The sequence below is a fragment of the Salvia miltiorrhiza genome, chromosome 7 (assembly GCF_028751815.1).
Source record: "Salvia miltiorrhiza cultivar Shanhuang (shh) chromosome 7, IMPLAD_Smil_shh, whole genome shotgun sequence".
NCBI lineage: Eukaryota > Viridiplantae > Streptophyta > Magnoliopsida > Lamiales > Lamiaceae > Salvia > Salvia miltiorrhiza.
In genome coordinates this window covers 57,872,797-57,898,277 of record NC_080393.1, presented here as the reverse complement: position 1 = coordinate 57,898,277, position 25,481 = coordinate 57,872,797, and the positions used below count along the sequence as shown (strand labels likewise).

The following is a 25,481-nucleotide window of genomic DNA, read 5'->3' as shown; positions in this document are numbered from 1 at the left end:
GGTCTAAATAGGTCGGGTCTAGAATCATAACCAGAATCGTTGCTTTATAGCTCAACGGGTAATGAGCGGTTCTGGTTCTGGTCCGGGTAATATCCACCCACTGACATTCCTACACCCGGATATACCGTACAATCGGGTTGATCCGTATCCAAAATAGTAATATTTATATGATTTGGGTCAGGATATGAGTTCAAATAAGGATACAGGTCAAAGTTTAAGTGAAGGTGCAACCCAATTATACGGTACACCCGGATGTAAACAAGACCACCTCAGTAAAAAATATATATATAGTATAAGCTGATCGAGATCTATTGTTAATGAAAATGAATTTTAATTTTGGAATATCCCTTTATAATATTTTATAATTTAAACTCCATTGTTTGATTCGTACATATTTAATCAAAAGAGATAATTATTGTAGAAATACTGATAATTGAAATGAAAATTTCAATCATACATTATCATTCGTAAATAGGAAATCTCTTAGTGGCTTTAGTTATGATACATAACTAATCTAAAATGGCTTCACATTCGTACAAAATTAGATAATTGTAACCTGCCAAAATTAGGAAGCTTTACATAATATTTATCTTATATGTAATACGAAAATGAATTTAATATGTAGTCTATTTACTACATGACATGGAGTATCATTATTCAATATTTTCTCTAAATATAATTAGGGTTAGAAAATATATGAAGGTATCAGTAAGAACCACATCTTTTCATGAGAATTGAGAACCATGCACAAATACACAAAATACATGAATAAAAGGTGGTAAAATCGTGAATAATTAAAATACGTAAACAAGAGATTTAGATCATATGTGTGTCTTATATTTAATTGTTCATGATCTGATCATCTCTTATTCGTATATGTAATTTATTTGTTTGTTCACACTTCTCAAATTTCACGAAAAAAATATGATTTTCACCTTGTCCTTGACATTATATGTTGAAGAATGAATAAAATAACATTTCTACAAAGACTAAAGTTTATTACTAGGAAAGTGAGTATCAAACTCACCTCAAGTGTCACTTAATTAAGTAGGAAATTATGCAGAAAATTCTCTTCATGATCACTTCAAAAAATTGTCATTATATAAACATCTCCAGAATTCTTGACTGTCTCAACACCATCAACAACATAATCAAGAAATTAATATTCACAATCAAGCAATGGTTCGAGAAGTAATTAGAAAAAAGCTTTACGATGCAGCAACACTAGGTGATGCAACAACGTTTCAACAACTACTCCAAGAAGATCCATATCTTCTCGATGTAGTTTCGTTTCCCGATTCGAGAAATCTTCTCCACATAGCAACAAGAAGCGGACAAGCATCCATTGTTGAAGAGATATTAAGGATCAACCAACATCTAGCCAGGAGTTTGGACTCCCAAAAATCGTCGCCTCTTCACATCGCAGCAGCGGAAGGGACAGTCGAAATCGCCTCAAAATTGCTAGCAATAGCCCCTCAGACGTGCTGGCTGCGCGACTGCCACGGCATGAATCCAGTTCATATTGCCGCCATGAATGGGCATGTTGAGATCTTGGAAGAGTTCATTCGACACGACCGTTTGCCTGCAACGGAGAAGGTGGATCACAGACAGACCGTCTTGCATTTGTGCGTGAAACATGGTCAGCTTAGAGTATTGCAGGTTTTAGTGAACCATTTTCGTGAGCTTGTCCATTTGCAGGATGATTATGGAGAGACAGTCTTGCATTTGGCTGTTAGGTACAAACAAGTTGAGGTTAGTAAGTTGTCTATATCGACTTTGTCACTTGATTAATTGACTCAGTTTTGGTTTTAAACATTTTTATAATAATAAAGATTATTTAATCAAGTATTGATATAATATTACTCCCTCCATCCCACTCTAACAGCCCTGTTTCTTTTGGGCACACCGCGCAAAGATTAATAATCTTGGTTTTGTTGTGTATAAAAGTGGTATTGTCTATTTTATTTTAGCTATTTAACCACTCATAAAATAAGAATGAGACTATTTTAGTGGGACGTCCCAAAAAGCAAAACAAGATTATTAGAATGGGACGGAGAAAGTACTATTTTTTCTTAGAAAATGATCTCTATTTGATTACACAACTAAACAATCTTTAGTAAATTGAAAAACTCTATAAAATTAATAAATTTCTCCGATCTGAACTTAAGTTAGTTAAAAAAAATCATCAATTTGAATAAAATAATAAATTTATAAATTTTTAGAGAACATCTTTGTAATGTATATAGCTAGGTCCCATCTATATAAGTTAATAATTGTCAACATATTATACAATCTATCATTAAAATTTCAGCTTGATCTTTGTTAAGATATCCATTGATATGAGCGACAAAAAATTGATAGATGTGTGCATTTATTTTTACACATTATAACTTGATTTAAATTAGACTTCACAGTTAAAAATAGTCTGGGTTGTGAATTCAAGCTTAAAAATTCGAATTCACAACTAAAAATATAATAAAATAATTTTTAAATTTTTTATGAGAACGGTAAAATAGTAAGTGGATACATTTAATTTTTTTTAATGCACAATTTTTATTTTTGCAATTTCAATTTGGCCATTTTCCATGTACACTCTATTTCGTTCTTATAAGAGAAGGAAAAAATGCCCACCCAAAAAAGAATATGCGAAAAAGTGTGTAACAGTAAAATACACTATTACACACTTTTTCAAAAATCGTGATGATCGCAAAAATCATGTAATAACGTAAAAGTTTGTAATTACGAAAAAGTGTGTAAACATGTAAAATAACTATTACACACTTTTTCACTTCTAAATAGTGTGTAACAGCAGTTACATACAAAAAGGTATTTTAGTCGTAAATGTTATTATTTCCATATTTTTATTTGTATGGCTATAATTTCCTATGACTAAATGATTTTGGCTACATTAGCTAGGGTGTTGCCTCTTATATTAATATGATTAATTCACCTTTACTTCAACTACTGACGTCTGATCATCTTAGATCGTGCGGTATTTGGTAGAAAACACTGGAGTAGAATATCAATGTTCAAGGAATTCCAATCGAGAAACAGCTTTGGACATCTCCCGCCAGAGCCCCCAAGACACAATTCAATCTGAGATAAGAAAAATCCTCGAACAAATAACGACAATAAAATTTTCAAATCTCAGTTTGAACAAGGTGTCGATTGAGTTGGTATTGATGGTTGCGGCCCTGATCGTCGGCATGACGTTCCAGGCGTCGATCAACCCTCCCGGAGGCGTGTGGCAGGACGACTCGGCAACACACGAAGCCGGCACACCGATCATGGCATCTACATATCCCGAAACGTACAATGAATTCGTAGTTGATAACATGGTTGCTTTTATTTTGTCAGTGCTAACAATCTTATGGCTCAGTATACCATCGCCGGTGCCGGAGCCGAAACTACCTACGTGGATGGTTATCTTTACCGGATATCATTTATCATTGGCATTTTTCACCTCAAGTTTTATAAAGTCCATAAAGCTGCTAAATCCTCCAACAAAAGATCGTTCTCTCATCACAGCAGCTCTCACTTCCTTCTTCGGCTTTCTTGGACTTATTCCTTACTTCAGATACGGTCCACACATGGTGTCCTACTTTTGCAACTATGTTAGAGCTTGGCGTCAGAGCTTTGTAATAACCAACAATTAATCATATATAGTTAGTTATCTATAGCTATATTAATAAATCTTGGTTGTTAATTCACAACCAGTCGAATTCATAACCAGAATTTAATTCGCAGCCAGAAGTTTTTTGTTGTGAATTCACAATCAGTCAAATTCACAACCAGAATTTCATTCACAACCAGAATTTTTTTGTTTGTGAATTCACAATCAACCGATCGAATTCACAATCATAATTTATTTCGGTTCTAAATTCAACTAGTTGTGAACTTAAGTTTTCAAAGTTTGGATTCACAATTAAAACTAGAATTTATTTTGGTTGTGAATTCAAAAATATTAAATTATGAATTCATAGATGTGATCTCTTTGTGGGTGCATTGTTTCTTTTTAGTTGTTTTTGTTTGTGTCGTCGTTGAGTTGTTTAGTCTTGCTTTGGTGGTTTCTCTGTGATGTTACCTTGATGAAGATGTGAGTAGTGTAGAGATTGGTTAGATAACTGGCTCATGATGATTTCTGCTTTAAACTTGTGAAATTGCATGCGTTTGTGTTGATATTGTTGTGATTGAGCATGATTGATGAATGATAAGCATGGTCTCTATGTGTTTGCAATCAATGAAATAAGCTGTGAGATTTGAGCCTTGACTGTCATTATTTTTACAGTCTTATTTCTTATTCTTGAGTGATTGCTCGAGCTTGCATGTGTCTCACTAGAACTTGTCTTGGTTTCTCCCTCGAGGTCACGTGGTGTGCTTAATAACTTTGAGATGATAGAAGGCCATCTTTGCTAGCCTATTTATCCCTTATTTGTCCTATATCTTTATATGATCCTAGTTCGCCCCCTTTGAGCCTTATTTTTCCATATTCTTTGATTTAGCTATGTGTTGGAGCTTGGAGATTATTTGATAGGAGATAATTGGATTGTGGAGATAAATGATCATGAGTTATGTTTTGTGGTTTTAAATTGAAAATCCTAGTACCCTACAAGAGTTGAAAGAAAAAAAAAAGAATGGTGGAGAAAAGAAAAAAAAAACAAAGAAAAAAAAAAGAGAAAAGAATTGGAAAAAAATGGGTACATAGGATGCATTAGAGAGACATAATGTTATGAGAAATAATTGTTGAGTTGTGATGGTTTTCGTATTGAAAAATTTGGTTTTGCTGAAGGTGGAGGATAGAATTGAGTAAGAATGCTATAAGGTTGGTGATTATGCTACATTGAGAGTATCTATTAGTCACTTAGCCAAATATATTCTACCCTACCAAAGAGCCTACATTACAATCCTCAATAAAGACCTTTTTGATCTTAGTTATAGGAGCACACATTTAGTGGTGGAGAGGTGAGACGATTGACAAGCTTATGGATGAGTACTTGTTTAGCTTGAACTGAGCGTATACACGTCCTTTTTGATTGATACACTTGAGAGTTGAGAGTTCTTATTTTCTTTATCCTTTTGGTGAGGATTGCAATTCATTGAGACCATAATTTGAATTTGTCATGAGTGTGATATCTTGATGATTGGAGATACAAATGCATGTTGGTAATTTTGTTGACAAATCTGAAGCCACAATGTTATCCACTTTTCTCTACGCTCTTGTTGATTCATTCTTGGTTCATCTTTGTTTTGTCCGAGGACGGACAATAGTTCAAGTTTGGGGGGTTGATAAACATGCATTTTTACCTCATGGTGTGTCATTTTTGATGTTTAGTTATGAGGATTTTGTGTGTTTGTTGATTTATTTGAGCTTATATTGGTTTTTGGTCAACAACTTGTCACTTGCTTGTGTTTGAACGTATTTTTCAGAAATAATGAAGCAGAATTTGGAAGATTTTTCTGAAATACAAGTTGTAGTTCATCTTGAGAGGAGTTCGTGAGCGCAAACGGATCGTAAATCGGAGTTCGGACGAGGAAGAACGAGCTAAAACAAAATTACTGCACAAAGCTGTCGGGAGTTCTGTTTCGTCACGCGGGCCAGCCATGCGGCCGCGCGACGTGGCCGCGCGAGTGTACGGGTGCAATTGTGTATAGTAGCAAGCAAGGTCGTATTCCACAGAGACTGAATTTACCAATTCCTATCCTAAATTATTCTACTCTATCTGGACAAACGAAATTGAGAGTTTTGGTTTTAAAACAAAATAAATAAATAAATAACAGGAACAAAATAAATCAAGCTGCGAAACAGAGAAACAGATAAGACAAGATTTCCCAAGGCAAAGGTTTCAACAGATTCTCCTAACTAACATGTTCAATTCAATTAATAAGACGATTCCTAAGGCAATCACAAAGTTAGTTCATACCCACTTCCGTGGCATACAAACCGTTGATTACATGCAAGGCTACCATCCCTGGATCGCACTTCTAACATGTAACTCCTAAAAGTTCCTAGGATTAACGCCCTCACAGTTATCAATTCCCTTTAGAATTAAAATAAATGTGTTTTATGTTCTTAGTTCAGGTAATAATTATCATCTTCCGATATCAAATTAAAACCTATGATTATGCTAAATTGGTGGCCAATCAATAAAGCAAACAATTATAACAAGAACATAGAAAAAGAATGACAATCTCAATTAATCGAATCAAATAGTCAAAAATTCAAATCATGTCTACTCCCTAAACCCTGGGAAAAAAATGGTTTCTAGCCACACATAGACATATGAACTAGATTACAATTCTCAATAAAACAAATAAACATCCAACAAGAAAAACCGCAGTAAAATCGAGAATCTTCAGTTCTTGCTCTCGCTCCGTTCTCCGTCTCTCTCAGCTCTCAGGAAAAGTAGTACTATATGATATAAAGCGATAAAAGGTGCATAGAATAAGTTCTTGGGGAGTATTTATATGCCCTAGGTCTTGTAGATCTCAAAAATACCCAAAATCGCAAAAAAAAAAACAAATTTTGGGCGGAAATACTGCGACTCGCGCGGCCACGTCGCGCGGCCGCATGGCTGGCCCGCGTGACGAAACAAAACTCCCGACAGCTTTGCGCAGCAATTTTGTTTTGGCTCGTTCTCCCTCGTCTGAACTCCGATTTACGATCCGTTTGCGCTCACGAACTCCTCTCGAGATGAACTACAACTTGTATTTCAGCCAAATCTTCCAAATTCTGCTTCATTATTTCTGAAAAATACGTTCAAACACAAGCAAGTGACAAGTTCTTGACCAAAAACCAATATAAGCTCAAATAAATCAACAAACACACAAAATCCTCATAACTAAACATAAAAAATGACACACAATGAGGTAAAAATGCATGTTTATCATGATCGTGAATTCAAGAATATTAAGTTGTGAATTCAAGAATATTAAGTTGTAAAAAACAAATTGACTTAAGGCACAAATACATAAAATACATGAATAAGGCATGGTAATTTTGTGAACAATTATAATATGTAAAATACATAAACAAGAGATTCGGATCGTGTATGTGTGCTATTTTTAATTTTAATGATATGATCATCTCTTGTTCATGTATTTTATTAGTTTGTTCACGCTTATCAAATTTCACGAAAAAAATATGATTTTCACCTGGTCCTTTTACCTTTACATTATATGTTGAAGAATGAACACAATAGAATAAAATTTCTACAAAGACCGAAGTTTATTACCAGGAAAGTGAGTATGAAACTCACCTCAAGTGTCAGTACTTAAGTAGGAAATTATGCAGAAAATTCTCTTAATGACCACTTTAAAAAATTGTCTTTATATAAACATCTCCAGAATTATTGACTGTCTCAACACCATCAACAAAATAATCAAGAAATTAATATTCACAATCAGGCAATGGTTCGAGAAGTAATTAGAAAAAAGCTTTACGATGCAGCAACACAAGGTGATGCAACAACGTTTCAACAACTACTCCAAGAAGATCCATATCTTCTCGATGTAGTTTCGTTTCCCGATTCGAGAAATCTTTTCCACATAGCAACAAGAAGCGGACAAGCAGCCATTGTCGAGGAGATATTAAGGATCAACCAACATCTGGCCAGGAGTTTGGACTCCCAAAAATCGTCGCCTCTTCACATCGCAGCAGCGGAAGGGACAGTCGAAATCGCCTCAAAATTGCTAGCAATCGCCCCTCAGACGTGCTGGCTGCGCGACTGCCACGGCATGAATCCAGTTCACATTGCCGCCATGAATGGGCATGTTGAGATCTTGGAAGAGTTCATTCGACACGACCGTTTGCCTGCAACGGAGAAGGTGGATCACAGACAGACCGTCTTGCATTTGTGCGTGAAACATGGTCAGCTTAGGGTATTGCAGGTTTTAGTGAACCACTTTCGTGAGCTTGTCCATTTGCAGGATGATTATGGAGAAACAGTATTGCATTTGGCTGTTAGGTACAAACAAGTTGAGGTTAGTAAGTTGTCTACATCGACTTTCTCAATTGATTAATTGACTCAATTTTGGTTTTAAACATTTTTATAATAGCAAAGATTATTTAATCAAATATTGATATAATATTAGTATTATTTTTTTACTTGGAAAAATAATCTATTTGATTACACAACAAAAACAACTTTAAACAATCTTTAGTAAATTAATAAACTCTATAAAATTAATAAATTTCTGTCAACTTGGGGACGGCTGAGTAGGATGAGATCCGGTGTCCCACAATTTTATATGTATCACCTTGCATGTTCCATTCTTATATCTATTATTTTAAAAATAATTTTTATTAAAATAAAATTTATTATAAAACTATGAATTATACTTAAATTTTATTTCAAATAATTAATTTTTTTTAAAAAGTATATACTATGACTTTGAATTTATCAACCAATTATTAGCTAATAAAAGTGAAATTAAATGATAAAAAATAATTATATACCCTAATTTGATGGAATAAACCCTAGTTAATACTCACAAAATTAAACTAAAGCATATAAAATTGAAATTGAAGAAAAAACATATAAGAAAATAAGCAAAATTGAAAGTGGGACACGAAGTGGGGCATAAAATGTGGTACACTGAATCTCGTTCCCGGGCGAGGTATTAAATTTTTCCAAATTTCGGTATGTGTATTTGGTTAAACCTTTACTTTTTAAATATGAGTAATTCACCTTTATACTTCAAACTATTGACCTTTGATCATCTTAGATTGTGCGGTATTTGGTAGAAAACACTGGAGTTGAATATCAATGTTCAAGGAATTCCAATGGAGAAACAGCTTTGGACATCTCCCTCCAGAGCCCCCAAGACACAATTCAATCTGAGATAACAAAAATCCTCGAACAAATAACGACAATAAAATTTTCAAATTACAGTTTGAACAAGCTGTCGATTGAGGTGGTGTTGGTGATTCTGGCCCTGATCACCGGCATGACGTTCCAGGCGGCGATCAACCCTCCCGGGGGTGTGTGGCAGGACGACTCGGCAACACACAAAGCCGGCACACCGATCCTGGCGTCTACCGATCCCGAGAAGTACGAAGAATTCGTAGATGCTAACATGTGTGCTTTTCTTTTCTCAGTGTTCACAATCATAGGGCTCTGTGTTCCGACGACGCTGAGGAAAATATCTTTCTGGATGGTTATCCTTACCGGATTTCTTTTCTCGTTGGCATATTTCTGCGCAAGTTTTACGACTTCCATATTGATGCTAAATCACCCAACAACACATCTTTCTCTCTTCATATCAGTTGCCATTTCCTGCTTCTGTTTTTTTGGACTTGATTCTTACTTCAGATACGGTCCACCCATCGTGTCCTCCTTCTGCAACTATGTTAGAGCTTGGCGTAGAGCTTTGTAATTACTAGTAATTAATCATAGTTAGTTAGTTAATCCAATATTAAAACTCAAACACCTGCTCTTGTTATCAACGTAGTTAGTATTGCATTTCATGTTCCACTATATATATCATTACTTTTTTCAACTTCTACTGCTTTAATTTGATATAAAACACTCGGGAGGCGTTTGGTTTAGTGGATGAGATAGATAAGATTAATAGGATTAGAGGGGTGATTGATTAAACAATCTACCCAATTCTGAAGTGGTAAATAATCACTATTTTGAATGATTGGATGTGGGTTGGTTATTAATCACTCATTTGAATGATGGGATGCCGCGATATGAGCCGGGTTCATATCATGACAGTCTCGCCAGCAGCGCGTCTCCGGGGCTACTGATAACAATTTTCTCGAGATCTCGACGTACCCTTGCGCTGCTGCTGTAATGGGCAGAGGCGACAGTTGTTGGGAGTCTAAAGTCCGAGCATCATAGAGTTTCTTTTCTACTGCTTCTGCAGCCATTCTTTTCTTTATTTCTTTCTCTGCTTTCTCCTTTTTCTATTTTATATTCACAAACGTCTCCTACTCTCCCAATATATCTATCTATATCTATATCTATATCTATACTAATAGAAAAAGAGGCTAAGGCAGTCTAAGAGCAACTTGTGGATTGCCTATTTTACCCTTACTACATATTTTATTTTAAAATTATTTTATATATTATATGTATTTATAAGAATATATTAATTCATTTAATATTACACTAAATCTATGTGATATATATCTATAGCTATTGATTAGGCTTATAAATAAATATATCCATCCAATAAATTATCTAACAAAAGTAATGAATTAATAATTTCTTTGAGATAATAAATTATCAAATAAACTAACATTAATCATGTGATATATATCTATAGCTATTGATAAGGCTTATAGATAAATATATCCATTCAATAAATTATCTAATAAAAATAATAAATTAATAGATTTTTTAAAATAATAGATTATCAAATAAAATAACTATAACTACACGTACAACATACGTTCTTTCTGTTAGTATGTCTAAAAAAGAATCTCGCATGACAAGGTTGACCCAAATACATTTCTACCTAATTTCCTCACTGCTTGGTCGCAATTCAGAAAAGGACCTCACATTAAAGTAAGGGTAATTTGAAACAAAATTCTACCTAATTTCGGGTAAAGCAATATTTAATCTCTCTTGGCCAGCTAGCGTGTTTACTTTGAGCCATAGAAATTAGGGTTAACGGTAATTCAGAGCATCCACATTGGTGTTACATGATAGCTTACTTGATGAGGAGGGACCACATTGTGTAAAGAGGCTGCATTCGAATTACATGATAGCCTACATGATTTTTTTAGTTTTGAGTTTTATGCTTTTCACTTAAATTTAACTGCTCAAATTTAAATAACACATTTTACTAATAATTAAAATTCCATTAAAATAAAAAACCTAAAAATTACATAAAAAAAATTAAAAAAATTGAACAGTCAAAAAGCACGGAAATCGAGGCAGTCAAATTCAAAATTCGATTTTTTTTAATCGCGCGTGTAAAACACGCGCTGATTTTGATCACGCGTGTAGCCCTCGTGCAACTTAGGGTTGCATCGCCTTACATGATGCGAGCCTTACACGAGTAGGCCGCTATCGTGTAGGCGATGCGGATGCTCTAAACATTTATTTATTTATATAAACATTTCGTTTAATTTCGATATTTGCCGTGCAAGGGCATACTAGTGCTATAATAATGGAGAGAGACTGTTTCAAAAAAAAATAATGGAGATAGACAGAGCCGCCGAATTTCTTAAAAGGAGTTGATTTTGGGGTTTTGGGGGGCTTGGGATTTGGGAATTCATATAAAAATATCTGAAGGGGGCACCGATTAAGTTTGGGCTTGGGAATTAGGATGTTTGGGCTTGAGAAGTATACATAACTAACAAAAAAAAAAAAATTAGTTGTGGGGGCACGTGCCCCCATGGTAGGAAACGTGTGTCTGTGTATAGTATGGTAGGAAATTCATCGAATGGGACTCTAATTATCCTCAAAAAAAGAAAAAGAAAATGGGACTCTATTCGTAGGAGGAGAAGTATATAAAAGAAGAAGTATATAAAAGATAATAGTGGTGTGAGGAAACAAAGCCTCGAGAGAGATACCAGAGGGTTTAGAGATCGACATGGCCGAGTCGCGCATCCCTGTTATGTTAGTTTTTCTGAATTTGCGTGCTTATTATTTGGAATGAGATCTGTTATGTCAGTGTTTCTGAATTTGTAGACTTATTATTTGGTTTCTGAATTTGGTATATTATATGGAATGAGATTTGAGTGGTGGTCTTTTTTTTTATTTTTAAAGAAAAATGAGATTTGACTTATGTTATTGTTATGTTGGTGTTATTTGTCCAATTAATTGGTTAATATGTGTGTTATTGTGTAAAAGTGTTTAATATGTTAATTAAAATTGTTGTCATACTGTAAACCTTAGCCCGTGTGTCATTCTTCTTAAACCTCATTCAGAGGGTGTTTGGCTAAGCTTTTTTTAAAGAGCTTATAAGCTCTTGGAGCTTGTAAGATGTTCCAAAAGTTTATAAAATGTAATTTTTAAGAGCTTATAAGTTGTCAAAATGTTTGGATAATTGAGCATATAAGTTAGAGAGTGAATTTTTTGCTAAAGAGAGAGAAAAAAAAATTTAGAGAGAGAAAATCGAAGAAAAATGAACATAAATGATATATGATGAAAATAATAAATTATAATTGTAAAATGATTGTTGCATATGAGATTATAAAAAAATAAGTTGGGGTAGAGGAACTTATTTTTTTGGGAATTTATAAGCTCTTGGAACTTATTTTTGGAGCTTATAATCTGTTTATGAGCTTATTTTGCCAAACACTTTGAAGAAGCTTGTAAGTTGTTTTAAGGAGCTTATAAGCTTAGCCAAACACCCTCTCAATCATCACCGCTGACTCCGAAGCTATTCACGCACTTGTGCGCTGCTGGCCGTGCCTACATCAATTGGCAGGATCCAGGGATGTCAATTAGGGATAGCAATCGGGTACGATGGGTACGGATAGTGACTATTCATACTCATACCCACGAACTAAATGGATAGTGGTTTTTAACCACGAAACTATCCATAGATATCAAATGGTATCCAAACCCGCCACCCGCGGATACCCGCTACCCGTCGGGTATTCGCCGCCCGCTATCCGTCGGATACCCGCCATCCACTATCTATTGAATACCCGCAAAATAAAATTTAATTATAAATTTATAACAAATTTAAAGGGTAATTGACGGGTATTTCACGGGTAATTGACGGGTATTTTTGCGGATATTTTTCGCGGGTAAACGGGTTTCGCAAGTATGGATAATAAGTATCAAAACTCATACCCACGAACTAAATGGAACTAAATGGATAGTGAATTGCAACCACGAAACTATCCGTGGATATCAAATGCCTCTCAAACCCACCATAATAGGTTCGGGTTTTTGCGGGTATTAATTACCCGCGGGTAAATTGCCATCCCTAATGTCAATCGGGCCAATCCACTCGGTTTCGGGTTACTTTTGGTTCAGACTAGTCGGTTCTTTTTTTTTATTTTTCGGGCTAAAATTTTTCGACCATAACTCGGGCTAGCCCGTTCGGGGCCGTAAGTTTACGATTTTTTAATATTTATTTTTTTATAGATAATCATATTCTTGTAACAAAAATATGTCTTGTTTTTTAAATTAAGACTTTTCGTCTTGTTTTAGATACAAAAATTAGTGTTATTTTAACGTAAGTTTACACAATGTCTAACTTTAACTTCATTTTCGATAAAAATTGTATGGAGATTTAACATAAATGATTATCTTTCGTTGACTTTTATATCATAGAAGTTTGTTATTAACCGATGAAAAAAATTAAAGCATATTCTATAAGCATCAAAATGTTATTATCGAATTAAAAAGTAAAGTATTGAAGTTTAAAAATAAATTATTAAGAAAGTATTTGGTTAATCGGGCCAACCCTATTGGGCTCGGGCCATTCGGGATAAATTTTTTTGGGCTAAAAATTTTCAACCTTAACCTTCATTTTTTATCAGTCTATTCGGGTCGAACCGTCGGTTTTGGGCTTTTTTAACATCCCTAGCAGGATCTATTTTTTTTTTAATTATTGGGAATTAATTGGTATCCGGTGATTTTGTAGTTGGGAAGTAAATTAAGTAATTGTTGATTTTATGTCTATAAATTATAATGCTTTAGGATAATAGGAATTTTAAAATTGATTATTAATGGCTATTGACATGAATATGTCAGACCCATGAATTATGGACTTTTAGTATATACTAGTATATAATATATAATAAATAAAAAATAAAAACGTATTTTTGACGTATCATATCTTGATTTTTGAAAATTGACGTATTTTCATTCTCATATAGTGATTATATTTCTTTGCTTGGTCAATTGACATGATTGAGTTATATATGTACATGTAGTGGTGAGGGAGAGAGAACATTGAAGAATCTTCAATTATCCAAGAAACTCACAGTTTCCGAAGGGACGACTGTACTAGATGTCTGTAAAAGAATGGCGGCCATATGTGTAGATGCTGTTCTGGTGAATGATACTAATAATTTGGTTTCAGGAATCGTCACTGATAAGGTAATATTATGAGAGATAATAGTATGAGCTGTGTGTAGTCGTCATATTATTCCTTACTCTTTCTTTTGTTTGTTTTCTAGTTTTATTGCATATGCTAATGCAAAATTGAAGTTTGAAAGTAAAGATCTGAGAGCAGTTTTATTGCATATGTTGTATTTGTGTATATGTATGTATATATCTTGGAATATATATCTCTGAAATCAATTGAATTAAAACATGTATCAATATCTCCTTGTTTGTTAGTTATATTGGTTCATTTTTGGTGCACAGGACATTATGACTAGGGTTGTAGCAAAGCAATTGAAACCCGACCGGACATTAATTTCAGAAGTTATGACAAGAGACCGATCTATTGTGAGCTCAAATGCTCCGATTATTGAAGCTTTGCAGATAACGGTCATAGGTTACCTTTTCCTTTGCTTGTTGCTTGCTCTTAATTGCCTAAGAAGTTTTTGTGTTTCACAAAGAAACGCAATATTCCATTGTCTAGTTACTTTCTTATACTCGACATTTCCTTTTACATTTTTAACAGGGAATTGTAGGCATCTTCCGGTTTTTGAGAGCGATCAAATCATAGCCCTGTTAGATATTACTAGTTGCCTTGATGATACCATATTAAGTATAGAGAAATATGTCAAGAAGAAAAGTGTTATGACAGCAAGAGTGTATGAACAAGGACATGAACATCGATATGGAAACGACTTACCTGGTTAGTTTATTATTCTTGTCAGTGTTTATTTGTAATATCAGTTTGCATGTATTCCAATGAAAAAAATATCTCCTTAGGGTTAGAGAACACATATTCAATGCATATTTGCTGTAAATATTGGAGTCATATTGGGAAGCTCAGTACTAGAATTCTAACTAAAGTGAAGATCTACTTAGTGTTAGAGAACACAACTTACTTGCATATGTTCACTTTCTGCTAGCCCTATCTTTCATAGGTATATTAATTTGTGGTTGCTTATTACATGTCTGTAAGGAACATTTCTTGTAATAGATATGCATGATAACCTTGTCGTAGTAAAATTAAGTTGTATTGTGTCCTTACAATGCAATGGAATGCTATGAACTAGAGAGTTATTAAAGTTAAAAGTTGGATAAAGTTACATATCATACAACTTAGATTGACATGTTCATTTTTTTTAATTGGGTGGATTAGTGAAGATGATATACGACACTATGTTTGGTAGCAGTGGATCCAAAGTCCAAACTAGTTCATATTCAAGCTTTTTGCTTAGATTCAAGGACCTAAACGTTTGCTAGTTCAAACTTCCATGTGGGCTCTTTTGAAGTAAATTTATCATGAGAAAAAAAGGATAAGACAAATATTTTCCCTTTAAATTCCTTCTTTCTTTCCCCTCATTTTCTACAAAAGAAAATTTCACTCTTTCTCATTTCTCTTTTTCACCCAAAGAGTAATAATATAATTCATCTATTTTTTTGATGTGATAATATTATCCCTTTAAAGGAATTGTAAATACTATCTTATTTTGTTTTGCCACTAATGAATGCTTCTTATGTTTTCACTTGATTGGTTTGCTATTTTTGATTTGTATAAATGTCTGTAATTTTGACAAGAGATTCTGTTTCTATTGTTTGTATTTATGTTTTAGAAATAGCAGCTTTCGAGGGCATTCGTGACCGCTTGTTCAGATCTTCTGTATCTACTATTATTTTGGAGCCTTATAGGTAAGAAGGTGTACTTCCTAAGGTTTATATTTCGTTTGAGATGGGACAATCACTTTTTCAGTATTGCTTATGCTACTCTATTTATATCGTTTATTCAGGGTTGCAACTGTATCACCTTCAGACACAGTTTATGTTGCTGCTAAAAAAATGCGGGATTCATGGGTCAATTATGTTCTTATTATGACAGGAAACAACATTCGCGGGATACTCACGTACTATCTTTGATCAAAAATCTCTAATTGTCTTTATATACTTTAGGAATGTGAAAGAATGTCTCTTGATTGACATTTTATCTTTCCAAAATGATTTATAATGATTTTGTTCATTTTAAAAAAAAATTAACTTTTTCTATTTATGCTTTTCTTTTCACTTTTTGGTTTTTGGTTTTTCAGTTCAAAAGATATTCTTATGCGCGTTGTGGCCCAGAACCTCTCTCCTGAGGTTACTCTAGTGGAGAAGGTTTGACTACTTATTTTCTTAGTAGATCATACATTATCTTTGCAGAAGGTGGCATAAATATTTGATCTTTATTGATATGATTTAGCCACCACTTGCGAAGCTGCCTTTGCACCTTAATGTAATTCAGATTAAATGAATTTTTGCTATGACCCCTTGAAGTTTGGAGTGATACTTTTACACTAGTTTGAATTTTACTGGAAGTGGGGCGGTTAACCCTAACTTTCATCTTATAATCATTGTTTGATTTTTTGGTTTTGACTTCTTGTTATTTGGTCTCTAGGTTATGACACCCGACCCTAAATGCACAACACTAGATACAACTATTCTTGAAGTACTGTACATAATGCGTGATGGGAAATTTGCACCTCTTCCTGTTGTTGACAAAGGTCAGTACTAGTTTTCTATCTGTGAATGTGTGCACTGTTTATTATATAGAAACAATGACATTTTCCTTTGCAGATGGAAATGTTGCAGCTTGTGTTGATGTTTTGCAGATAACTAAGAGAGTAATTTATGAGGTAAAGTTCCTTCCTGATTGGCCTATATCAAGTGTCTCTGCATTTTTGTATTTTGTTGTTTCTTTTTGGCGTGATTTTATTGATTTCATTTTGTTGTTTATTAAGACAACTGTTCAGTGTACCTCTATATTTGGGTGTATTGCCAAAACTTGAGTAGTAATTCATTCATGCAAGACAAGGCAAGCTTGTCTTGTTTGTTATGAGTATTTTACTTCATTTAAAGAGCTTCATATATAAATTGAACTATTTGACAATTCATTAAAAGAAATAGGTTTTGTTCTCTAAAGGCTACCATGTATTTGCCAAAATTTGTGATTTTCATCCGTGGGATAAGTTTAATTATATGTATCGTATGTTTATCAAGTGAAAGTATAAAATATCATATTTAGTGTCAAACAATATTTAATGAGATCTCACAAGCTTGCTCACAAGTCATGTGCCAAATATCTCTGATGGTTCCCCATCCTAATATGATTGCAGCTTATTTATACTCAAAAGGATACCCCATCCTGATTTTGAGGTTAACTGAAATCGGATATATGCATGCATTTATCTTTTAAGTCATGCATATAAAATAGAGCTTGTTGTCTTCATTCTCTATCAAGTATCATCTTTGTATCTCTCGTATTTTTCATCAATATTCTTCTCAACTTGTGTTTCTTAAGTGACTGAACTTTATCCTGAGAAAAGTAAGGTGTTGGTTACTGCACACATAATATTCATTTTGTAAAAATGTAAACCAGATACCTTTACTTTCTTAAGTTTTGTAAGATAGAAAACTTTGGTCCACAATTAAAAGTTGTATATTCTTGGTGGATGGTGTGGGGGTAAACCACATCATCAAAAAGAGAGAGAATATATTAGATTGGCAAGTCATATGTAACTAGTGGTGATGATGTGGCAAGAAATGATTGGTTGAATTGTTGTACAACATAAGATATTGATAATTATAGAGATATCTGCTAATTCAAAAAGTGAACATTGTAGTAGTGTAGAGATGTTATTTCTCAAGAGCAAAAATTACATGCTTTCCATTTTTCTTCTAGCTCGAGAATATCTTAGTTGCATCTACTGAGGCTGCGATTACGGTGATGGAAACGCTTATGGATTCAAAACTTATATTGAAGCCCTCTGATGATGGTGACACTCAAAGGTCTTGCTTACCATTGTTTAGTATATTGATGACGGTGAAACATATATACTAATCATTTGCATTCTCTTTTATACAGTAAGATGACATTTTTTTTCAAACTCGAAGACCATAAAGGATGTGTGCACAGATTTAATTTGGGTGAGTAAAGCTTATATGCTACCTTGCTTTTTTCTTTAACTTTTGCTTTCCCTGACTTGTGAAATCTCTTGGTATCATTTGGAATTTTCTGTTATTTGGAATTGTATGTCTTTTCTATAAAGCATTATAGCAAAGTGTGATAATATAATTTTTTGCGGATGGTTCTTTATTGAAAATGGACTTTGAGGATAGTTAAATGTATTCTCTCTATGAAATGCTATGCATGCTTTTAAAGTTGAAGTGATTGTGATGTTTGATTTACTTATGAAGTATCGATGGTGATGTGTTTAACGTCGTACTTACAGTCTGGTTGATCTTAATGAGAGATTTAGATGCATGGTTACTACTTGTTATTGTTTTAATAGAGATGTGTATAGCATAAGAGCTTTTATTTGTTCTAAGATATCTGTCTCTTTCTCTTCCTAAGCAGTCACAGATAATTTGGCTAAACTTGCTTCTGCTGTTATGCAACGGGCGGGTGTATATGATGATCAAAAGGGCTTTCAACTTTTGGTGGGTAGTAGATTTCTTTAATTTTGGTGTGTTTTGACGTTAATGGTTTTCCTATGCATATTATCTTTTAGTATGAAGATGATGAAGGTGACAAAATTGTGCTGACAACGGATGGAGATTTGGTTGCTGCTGTTTCCCAAGCAAAATCTATGGGTCATAAGGTAAGTGAAATCTGCTAGTGATATTCATGATTCGAAGTAACAATATTTGATGTCATGTCTTTAACTCCCCAGGTCTTGAGGATACATTTGCAGTACTATGATTCGAGACAGGAAATGAAGGAGCTGTCATCCACCACCATGACTACAATAGAGCGGAGTGAAGAAACGAAGGTGCTGTCATCTGCCACTCTGACTACAGCAGAGCGGAGTGGTTGGGCCCTCGGCGCCATACTTGTCGTCGTTGGGTTCTTAGCTATCTACTTATTTTTCAAGCTGAGTTGAGCTAAGGCAATAAAGTGGCCTATATGATTCGAGTCAAGAAACAGCCCATGTAACCCTCCAGTGATTAAATTATAAGAGTAAATGTTGAAGATTATGACAAACAAGCTCCAGCTAAGCATAAAGTTCCAGCTGTGCCTTTTGCATCTCAACATGAAAGATCAAAGTCAACCAAGACCTTGCATGAGGATTAGCACGTGACTTGGTCGTTAAAGTCTTGAACATCTGTTTTGCTTTACTTGCTTTAGCAGAATGGTTCTTGTCTTTTATATTGTACTGTTTCATTGGTTAGGGTTTAGTCTTGGCTGCTATTCTAGTATCTTCGATAGCTTAGTATATATTGGTGTAAGAAAGGCTTGTAGTGTTAAGCCAAAACTCTCTCTCTGCAATACAAAACAAGTTTTCATCAAAATGGCATATTTCTCTACTGTTATCTCCTTTTCTTTCATGGTATCAGAGCAGGTCGTTTGAGGACCTGTCTCTCGATATTCACCCCTTGTTTGTTTTCTTCCTTTTATCTTTACCATGGCAGAAGCAACAAATGAAACACCTACACAAACTCCCACTTCCATTATCCCTCAGACCAATCAGATCTCTGTCAAGTTAAATGACACAAATTTTCTTATTTGGAAACAACAAATCATGGCTAACATTCGTGGCTATGGTCTTGAAAAATACCTTACTGAAGATCCACCTTCTTCCTCCTTACCACAGTTTCAGGCTTGGTGAAAGTACTATGATTCTCGTTGTTGGTTTAAACACGAGTAAAGAAATTTGGGAAGCCCTTCTCAAAAACTTCTCAAGCCAGTCAAAAGCAAAAGTTATGCAGTATAAGCTGCAGCTGCAAACTCTCAAGAAAGAAGGCATCAGCATGAGAGACTATCTAAGCAAGGTAAAAACTTGCTGTGATTTATTGGGATCTGCTGGCTACACCATCACTGAGGATGATCAGATTATGCACATTTTATCTGGGCTTGGTGCAGAATATGACTCCGTCATGGTCACTATTACTTCCAAACCTGAAGTTTGGACTCTTGGAGATGTGAGTTCCCTTCTTTTGAGCTTTGAAAGTCGTGTTGAGTCAGCAAAAACTCAAGTTATCAACACAGAAGGTTCACAACCTTCTGCAAATTTTGCTTCTGCTGGGAATCAAGGACCTAACCATACTCAGAATCAAAAAGGCTCAGGCAGAGGCTATCAGGGAAACAACTATCAATCTCGAGGTGGTTTTGGTGGAAGAGGTCGCGGTAACAATCGCGGTGGTGGCAGATCTGGTGGTAGATATGGAGGAAACAAGCCTATTTGCCAAGTTTGTGGCATTCCTGGCCATACTGCAGATAGATGTTGGCACAGGTTTGAGCAAAATTTTGTTCCTACACAGAGAAATAACAACATGAGGCCTCCTGCTTCCACTCAACACAACTACACACCACACTCTTTCCACCCAAACTTTCCTCAACAACCTGGTCTCAACATAGCACAACTCCCTTCTTCATCTGGGTCAGAGTTTAATTTTGATAATGGGAGCATTTCTACCTGGTATCCTGACTCTGGAGCTACCAATCACGTGTCTAATGACTATAATACTCTGCATTCAGCTTCTGAGTACCATGGAGGTAAGTTTTTGCAAATGGGAAATGGTTCACTTGTTAACATTACACATGTTGGAAATTCTGTTCTTCAACCCTTATCATCCTCTAGGCACTTCGTTTTAAATAATCTTTTACATGTTCCTACTATTACCAAAAATCTGCTTAGTGTCTCTCAGTTTGCTACTGACAACAAAGTCTTTTTTGAATTTCACTCTAGCTTTTGCCTTGTGAAGGACCAGGTAACCAAGCAAACTCTTCTCAAGGGCACCCTTAGAGATGGTCTTTACCAATTCTCCTTTCCAAAGCCATGCCCTGCTACTAGTTCCCATTCAATCAAGGGCACTGCTGCCCATTCAGCTGCTCACACTGCTGCTGTTCTCTCTGTTTCTAGTACCTCTTGTTTAGGTTCCAATTCTAGCTTAGACTTATGGCATAGGAGGCTTGGTCATTGTGCCTTAGATATTCTGAAAAAAGCTCTTCACAGTTGTAATATTTCCTATCATTTAATGAAACCTCCTAGTTTTTGCAACTCCTGTTCTGTTTCTAAAATTCACAGATTACCTTATACTCTATCTCAATCTTTACACCATGAACCTCTTGAGCTTATCCACAGTGACTTATGGGGCCCTGCTCCTGTAACTTCTAGAAATGGTTTTAGCTACTATGTCTCATTCATTGATCACCATAGCAGATTCACTTGGCTCTTTTTACTTAAACAAAAGTCTGAAGTTCTTCCTGTTTTTCAAAGATTCAAGGCTATGGTTGAAACTCAATTTTCCAAGAAAATAAAAATGATCCAAACTGATTGGGGTGGTGAGTATCAGGGGTTAACTTCCTTTCTCCAAAACACTGGCATACTACATAGAATCTCCTGTCCTTATACTCCTCAACAGAATGGATTGGCTGAGAGGAAGCATAGGCATATAGTTGAGATGGGTTTATCTCTTTTAGCTCAATCCAATCTTCCTTCCAAATTCTGGGATGATGCATTCACATCTTCTGTTTTCATCATCAATCGCACTCCATCTAAACTCTTACACTATTCTACTCCTTATGCCATGCTTTTTCACAAAGTGCCTGATTACTCTCTGTTAAAAGTCTTCGGTTGCTTGTGTTATCCCTATCTTAGGCCCTCTAACCATCACAAACTTCAGTTTAGATCATCACCTGGGACTTTTATAGGGTATAGCACTCAACACAAAGGCTACAAAGTCATTCTTGCCTCTGGCAAAACTGTTATCAGCAGAGATGTCCTTTTTAATGAAGATGTTTTCCCTTATAACACTTCCAGTGACTCAAATCCCACTCAACCTGCTCCTTGTTTTACTCCATCATTTTCTCCTCTCCATGTCCCTGCACCTATTCCCACTCCTCCTCCATCACCACCTCCATCACCTTATCCTCAGCAAAATCCATCCCCACCGCAAAATTCTCCTGCTCCCTCTTCTTCTGCATCTGTCTCCCCACCTGCTTCTCCACTTTCTAATAATGCTAATAATGTTAACAATGAAGCTCCACCATTTTCAACTACTATACATCCTATGGTTACTCGTTCGAAAGCAGGTATTTTCAAGCCTAAATTATACACTCTACAGTCTACTGATGAGTTTGACTATCTCTTTGTCGAGCCTAAGTCTCATCAGGAAGCCATGAAGGTAGCTGTTTGGATGAAAGCTATGAATGTTGAAATTTATGCCCTGATCAAGAACGGTACATGGACTTTCTGCCCTTTGCCTCCTGGCAAACATGCAATCGGCTGCAAGTGGGTTTTTAAAATCAAAAGAAATGCTGATCGTTCTATTTCTCATTATAAGGCTCGTCTTGTTGCTCAGGGTTTTTCCCAAGAACCTGGTTTTGATTTTAATGAGACATTCAGTCCTGTTGTTAAACCTGCCACCATTCGCTTAATCTTATCTTTGGCAGTGAATTTTGGTTGGAAGATCACGCATATGGATGTTGATAATGCCTTCCTTAATGGCAATCTACAGGAAGAAATCTATATGAAACCTCCTCCTGGTTTTGAACCACCATCGACTGGTTCTGCTCCAATGGTTTGCAAGCTCAATAAAGCTCTATATGGTCTTAAGCAAGCTTCCCGCTCTTGGTTTCTCACTATCAAATCTGTGCTTTTCCGACTTGGCTTCTCTCAATCCAGGGCAGATAATTCTTTATTCTTCCGCACCAAAGGGTCTTCAATCATCTATCTTCTTATTTATGTGGATGATATGCTTATTACTGGCTCCACACCATCTGATATCAAGCATGTTATTCAGCAGCTGCATACTCATTTTTCTCTCAAGGACCTTGGTGATGTTCACCATTTTCTTGGTATTGAAGTTACCAAGACTGCTCAAGGCCTTCATCTTTCTCAGGCTGGTTATATTCAGAATCTTCTCCAAAAACTTCACATGGCTCAGGCTAATGGCTGCCCTACTCCCATGGTGTCCTCCTGTCAACTCTCCAAAGGGGAAGGCATTAGCAATGTTGATGGAAAGTTGTACAGGAGTACAGTAGGAGCTCTTCAATATGCCACAATTACAAGACCAGAAATAGCATTTTGTGTTAACAAAGTAAGTCAATACATGTCATGTCCTTTAGACTCACACTAGAAAGTATACGGTGTAGTTGCAATATAAGGGAAGCAAGGTCGTATTCCACAAGGATTGGTGAATTTAAACTTCTTTACACTATTAATAAGTTGTTTTTAATCTATTTAGACAACCAAAGTTCAAGAGGTGTTGATAACTAAAACAAAACTAAATAAAGCAAGAAAAGTAAATAACAATAACATAAACTTAGTTAATAAATTGGGGAATGACTCGAAAGAAAGTTATCCTAGGGACTAGATTTCGATGGATCGTAATGAACTTCAATCTAAATCAATATAAATCTTGATATGGCCTACTTATCTAGGGCGATCTCCCCACTAGTTTTAGCCCCCTCCCGGACGACTAAAACAGTAGATTACGGGTCATAATTGCCGTCCCCGGTCAATTTCTAACCTATAACTCCCAAGAGCACAAAAGATCAACAAGCCCTCACCCACCTCTCAACCTCCCGGTTTATTGAGATGATATGTATCAAACTCCTAATCTATTGTAATTATCCTCTCCCGATTCAAATCACAAATTAGAAATGCACAAAAGGTGGCCAACCAATCATACAAGAGATAAATCTAGGACTTGAAAAGATAACAATAAGCACAATCAAGATATATATTGAACAAAGAAATCAATCCATTACAAATCCATCTAATCTAATCCCTAAGATAAGAGATTTTAGCCAAGCATATTCATAATAAAAGCAAATCTCAAGTCATAAGAAAACATAAATAAAGATATAGAGAGATAGAGATTCATAGACAAATCCTATAATCTTGATCTTCAATCATGTAGTCTTGATGAGCTCCTTTCCAAGTCTTCCCCTTCTTTATTTGATTTTGGTGTTGTTTTTGTGTGTGGAAGAGAGAAAAAATGGTAGAGAATGGAGGCTAGGGTTTGGAATTGGAGAGTTGGGGAAGATGAAGTGGGTGTGTGTGGTGAATGATATGAGAAAAGAGGGGAAAAATGGAGTTTTGGGCTAAAAATCACGTCTGGGCCCACCAAAAGGCGGATCCCCGCCTCTTCCCCGCGGTCACGGCATGAACTGCGGTTGAAAACGCGGCTGGAAGCAGGGGAGGCCGCGGTCATGGGCCGCGGCCGCGGCTCGGACCGCGGGTGACTGTAAAAAACGTTCTGGACTGCTCTGGAGCAGAGGCCCGCGGTCGGGCCCGTGGCCGCGGCCCGGACCGCGGGTTACTGGGCAATTTTGGAGCAGAGGCCCGCGGTCGGGCCCGTGGCCGCGGCCCGGACCGCGGGTGCCTGGGCTTTATGCGCAGTCCGCTTGTTCGGCTCCGTTCTCTCTCGTCCGGACTCCGATTTGATCACCGTTTGCGCTCACGAATTCCTATCGAGACGTACTTCGATCTCATGTCTTCAAAATCCTCCAATTAATCCTTTATTTTCCCTGAAATCACTCCAAAACTACACCAAGGAATCAAAACTCAACAAAACTCAAAATTGGGATACAAACACATATTAGCAATCAATTCATGGGGGGAAATGACAACAATTCATGCGATATTGAGGTACGAAAACCATGTTTGTCAACCCCCCAAACTTAAAGCGTTGTTTGTCCCCAAACAACAAAGAGAAGAGAAATAAAAGATAACAAACATGTGAGAATGAATTGGTGTCATTTCAAGGGCTTCAAATTTTTCAAAAATCTTAAAAAAATGTATCACAAGTAGAAATGCATTCCAAGAAGTCACAAGTGATAATGAGTTCAACATTATAGCCTCCAAACTTGAATCCTCACAAATGTGGATGTTTCAATGATGCACTCAACTCTCAAGTGTTTAGATTGGACGTGTTTGCACTCAAATTGAATCATGTATGCAATCTACCATAGGCTTGCCATTTATCCTAACTCTCTATACTTCAATGTGTTATAAATAATGATCAACAAGGGCTTTCATAAGGTTGTAATGAGGGCTCTTTGGTGAGGTGAGGTGTTTTTAGGCAAATGACTCATATCCCACAATCTATCAATCACAATGAACAAATCAACTTCACCATTTCTCTTATCAATCTAAAACCAAAATCCCTACATTTCATCTATTCATCCTTAGTGATATCTATCATGGCTATGATTCAAAAGGCAAATCACTCCCCTTTATGCTCTTTTATTCACATTCATTTTCATTTCTTTTTCTTTTTGAGCTCATAGGGGATTAGTGATTTTCACACAATCAAAGCTTGATAAGCAATTTCAATCATTTTCCAAACTTTTTTCTTCATCAAAGCAACCACTAACACTCTAAGTTCTACCCCTTTATCATTGGTTCATTCAAAGAAAGGCTACAAGGCACAAAAGGGGTAAACTAGGATCATATGAGAATTTGGCACAATTGGGGTCAAGTG

At 35.7% G+C, this 25,481-nt stretch overlaps 3 protein-coding genes and 1 non-coding gene across 8 annotated transcripts; all 4 read left to right on the top strand.

The window, feature by feature from the left end:
• Positions 1 to 1,068: 1,068 nt before the first annotated feature.
• On the top strand, positions 1,069 to 3,751 carry LOC130995117 (ankyrin repeat-containing protein At5g02620-like). The gene is made up of 2 exons (XM_057920268.1): positions 1,069 to 1,752; positions 2,985 to 3,751. The coding sequence occupies exons 1-2, from the start codon at positions 1,180 to 1,182 to the stop codon at positions 3,654 to 3,656; spliced, it is 1,245 nt and encodes a 414-aa protein (XP_057776251.1). The 5' UTR covers positions 1,069 to 1,179; the 3' UTR covers positions 3,657 to 3,751.
• Positions 3,752 to 7,381: 3,630 nt separating this feature from the next.
• Positions 7,382 to 9,466, top strand: LOC130995116 (ankyrin repeat-containing protein At5g02620-like). The gene is made up of 2 exons (XM_057920267.1): positions 7,382 to 7,980; positions 8,725 to 9,466. The coding sequence occupies exons 1-2, from the start codon at positions 7,408 to 7,410 to the stop codon at positions 9,373 to 9,375; spliced, it is 1,224 nt and encodes a 407-aa protein (XP_057776250.1). The 5' UTR covers positions 7,382 to 7,407; the 3' UTR covers positions 9,376 to 9,466.
• A 1,945-nt stretch (positions 9,467 to 11,411) lies between these two features.
• Positions 11,412 to 19,013, top strand: LOC130995115 (CBS domain-containing protein CBSCBSPB3-like). 5 transcript variants are annotated; one of them, XM_057920262.1, is made up of 14 exons: positions 11,412 to 11,573; positions 13,850 to 14,015; positions 14,286 to 14,418; positions 14,548 to 14,724; positions 15,632 to 15,707; positions 15,806 to 15,919; positions 16,100 to 16,166; positions 16,447 to 16,552; positions 16,626 to 16,684; positions 17,731 to 17,837; positions 17,914 to 17,975; positions 18,403 to 18,488; positions 18,560 to 18,649; positions 18,722 to 19,013. In XM_057920262.1, the coding sequence occupies exons 1-14, from the start codon at positions 11,548 to 11,550 to the stop codon at positions 18,929 to 18,931; spliced, it is 1,479 nt and encodes a 492-aa protein (XP_057776245.1). In that variant the 5' UTR covers positions 11,412 to 11,547; the 3' UTR covers positions 18,932 to 19,013. The 5 variants fall into 5 exon arrangements, with proteins under 5 accessions (XP_057776245.1, XP_057776247.1, XP_057776246.1 ...); XM_057920264.1 differs by having other exon boundaries at positions 11,433 to 11,573; positions 15,641 to 15,707; positions 18,406 to 18,488; XM_057920263.1 differs by having other exon boundaries at positions 11,433 to 11,573; positions 18,406 to 18,488.
• An 846-nt stretch (positions 19,014 to 19,859) lies between these two features.
• On the top strand, positions 19,860 to 19,998 carry LOC130996366 (small nucleolar RNA Z247). The gene has a single exon (XR_009092548.1). It is a non-coding gene; the product is annotated as a small nucleolar RNA Z247 (small nucleolar RNA).
• Positions 19,999 to 25,481: the final 5,483 nt, after the last annotated feature.

Coding starts and splice junctions, on each gene's coding strand:
- LOC130995117 (XM_057920268.1), top strand. CDS start 1,180: ATGGTTCGAGAAGTAATTAGAAAAAAGCTTTACGATGCAGCAACACTA. Junction 1,753..2,984: donor TTAGGTACAAACAAGTTGAG/GTTAGTAAGTTG, acceptor TGATCATCTTAG/ATCGTGCGGTATTTGGTAGA.
- LOC130995116 (XM_057920267.1), top strand. CDS start 7,408: ATGGTTCGAGAAGTAATTAGAAAAAAGCTTTACGATGCAGCAACACAA. Junction 7,981..8,724: donor TTAGGTACAAACAAGTTGAG/GTTAGTAAGTTG, acceptor TGATCATCTTAG/ATTGTGCGGTATTTGGTAGA.
- LOC130995115 (XM_057920262.1), top strand. CDS start 11,548: ATGGCCGAGTCGCGCATCCCTGTTAT. Junction 15,708..15,805: donor ATTATTTTGGAGCCTTATAG/GTAAGAAGGTGT, acceptor TCGTTTATTCAG/GGTTGCAACTGTATCACCTT. Junction 16,167..16,446: donor AGGTTACTCTAGTGGAGAAG/GTTTGACTACTT, acceptor TTTGGTCTCTAG/GTTATGACACCCGACCCTAA.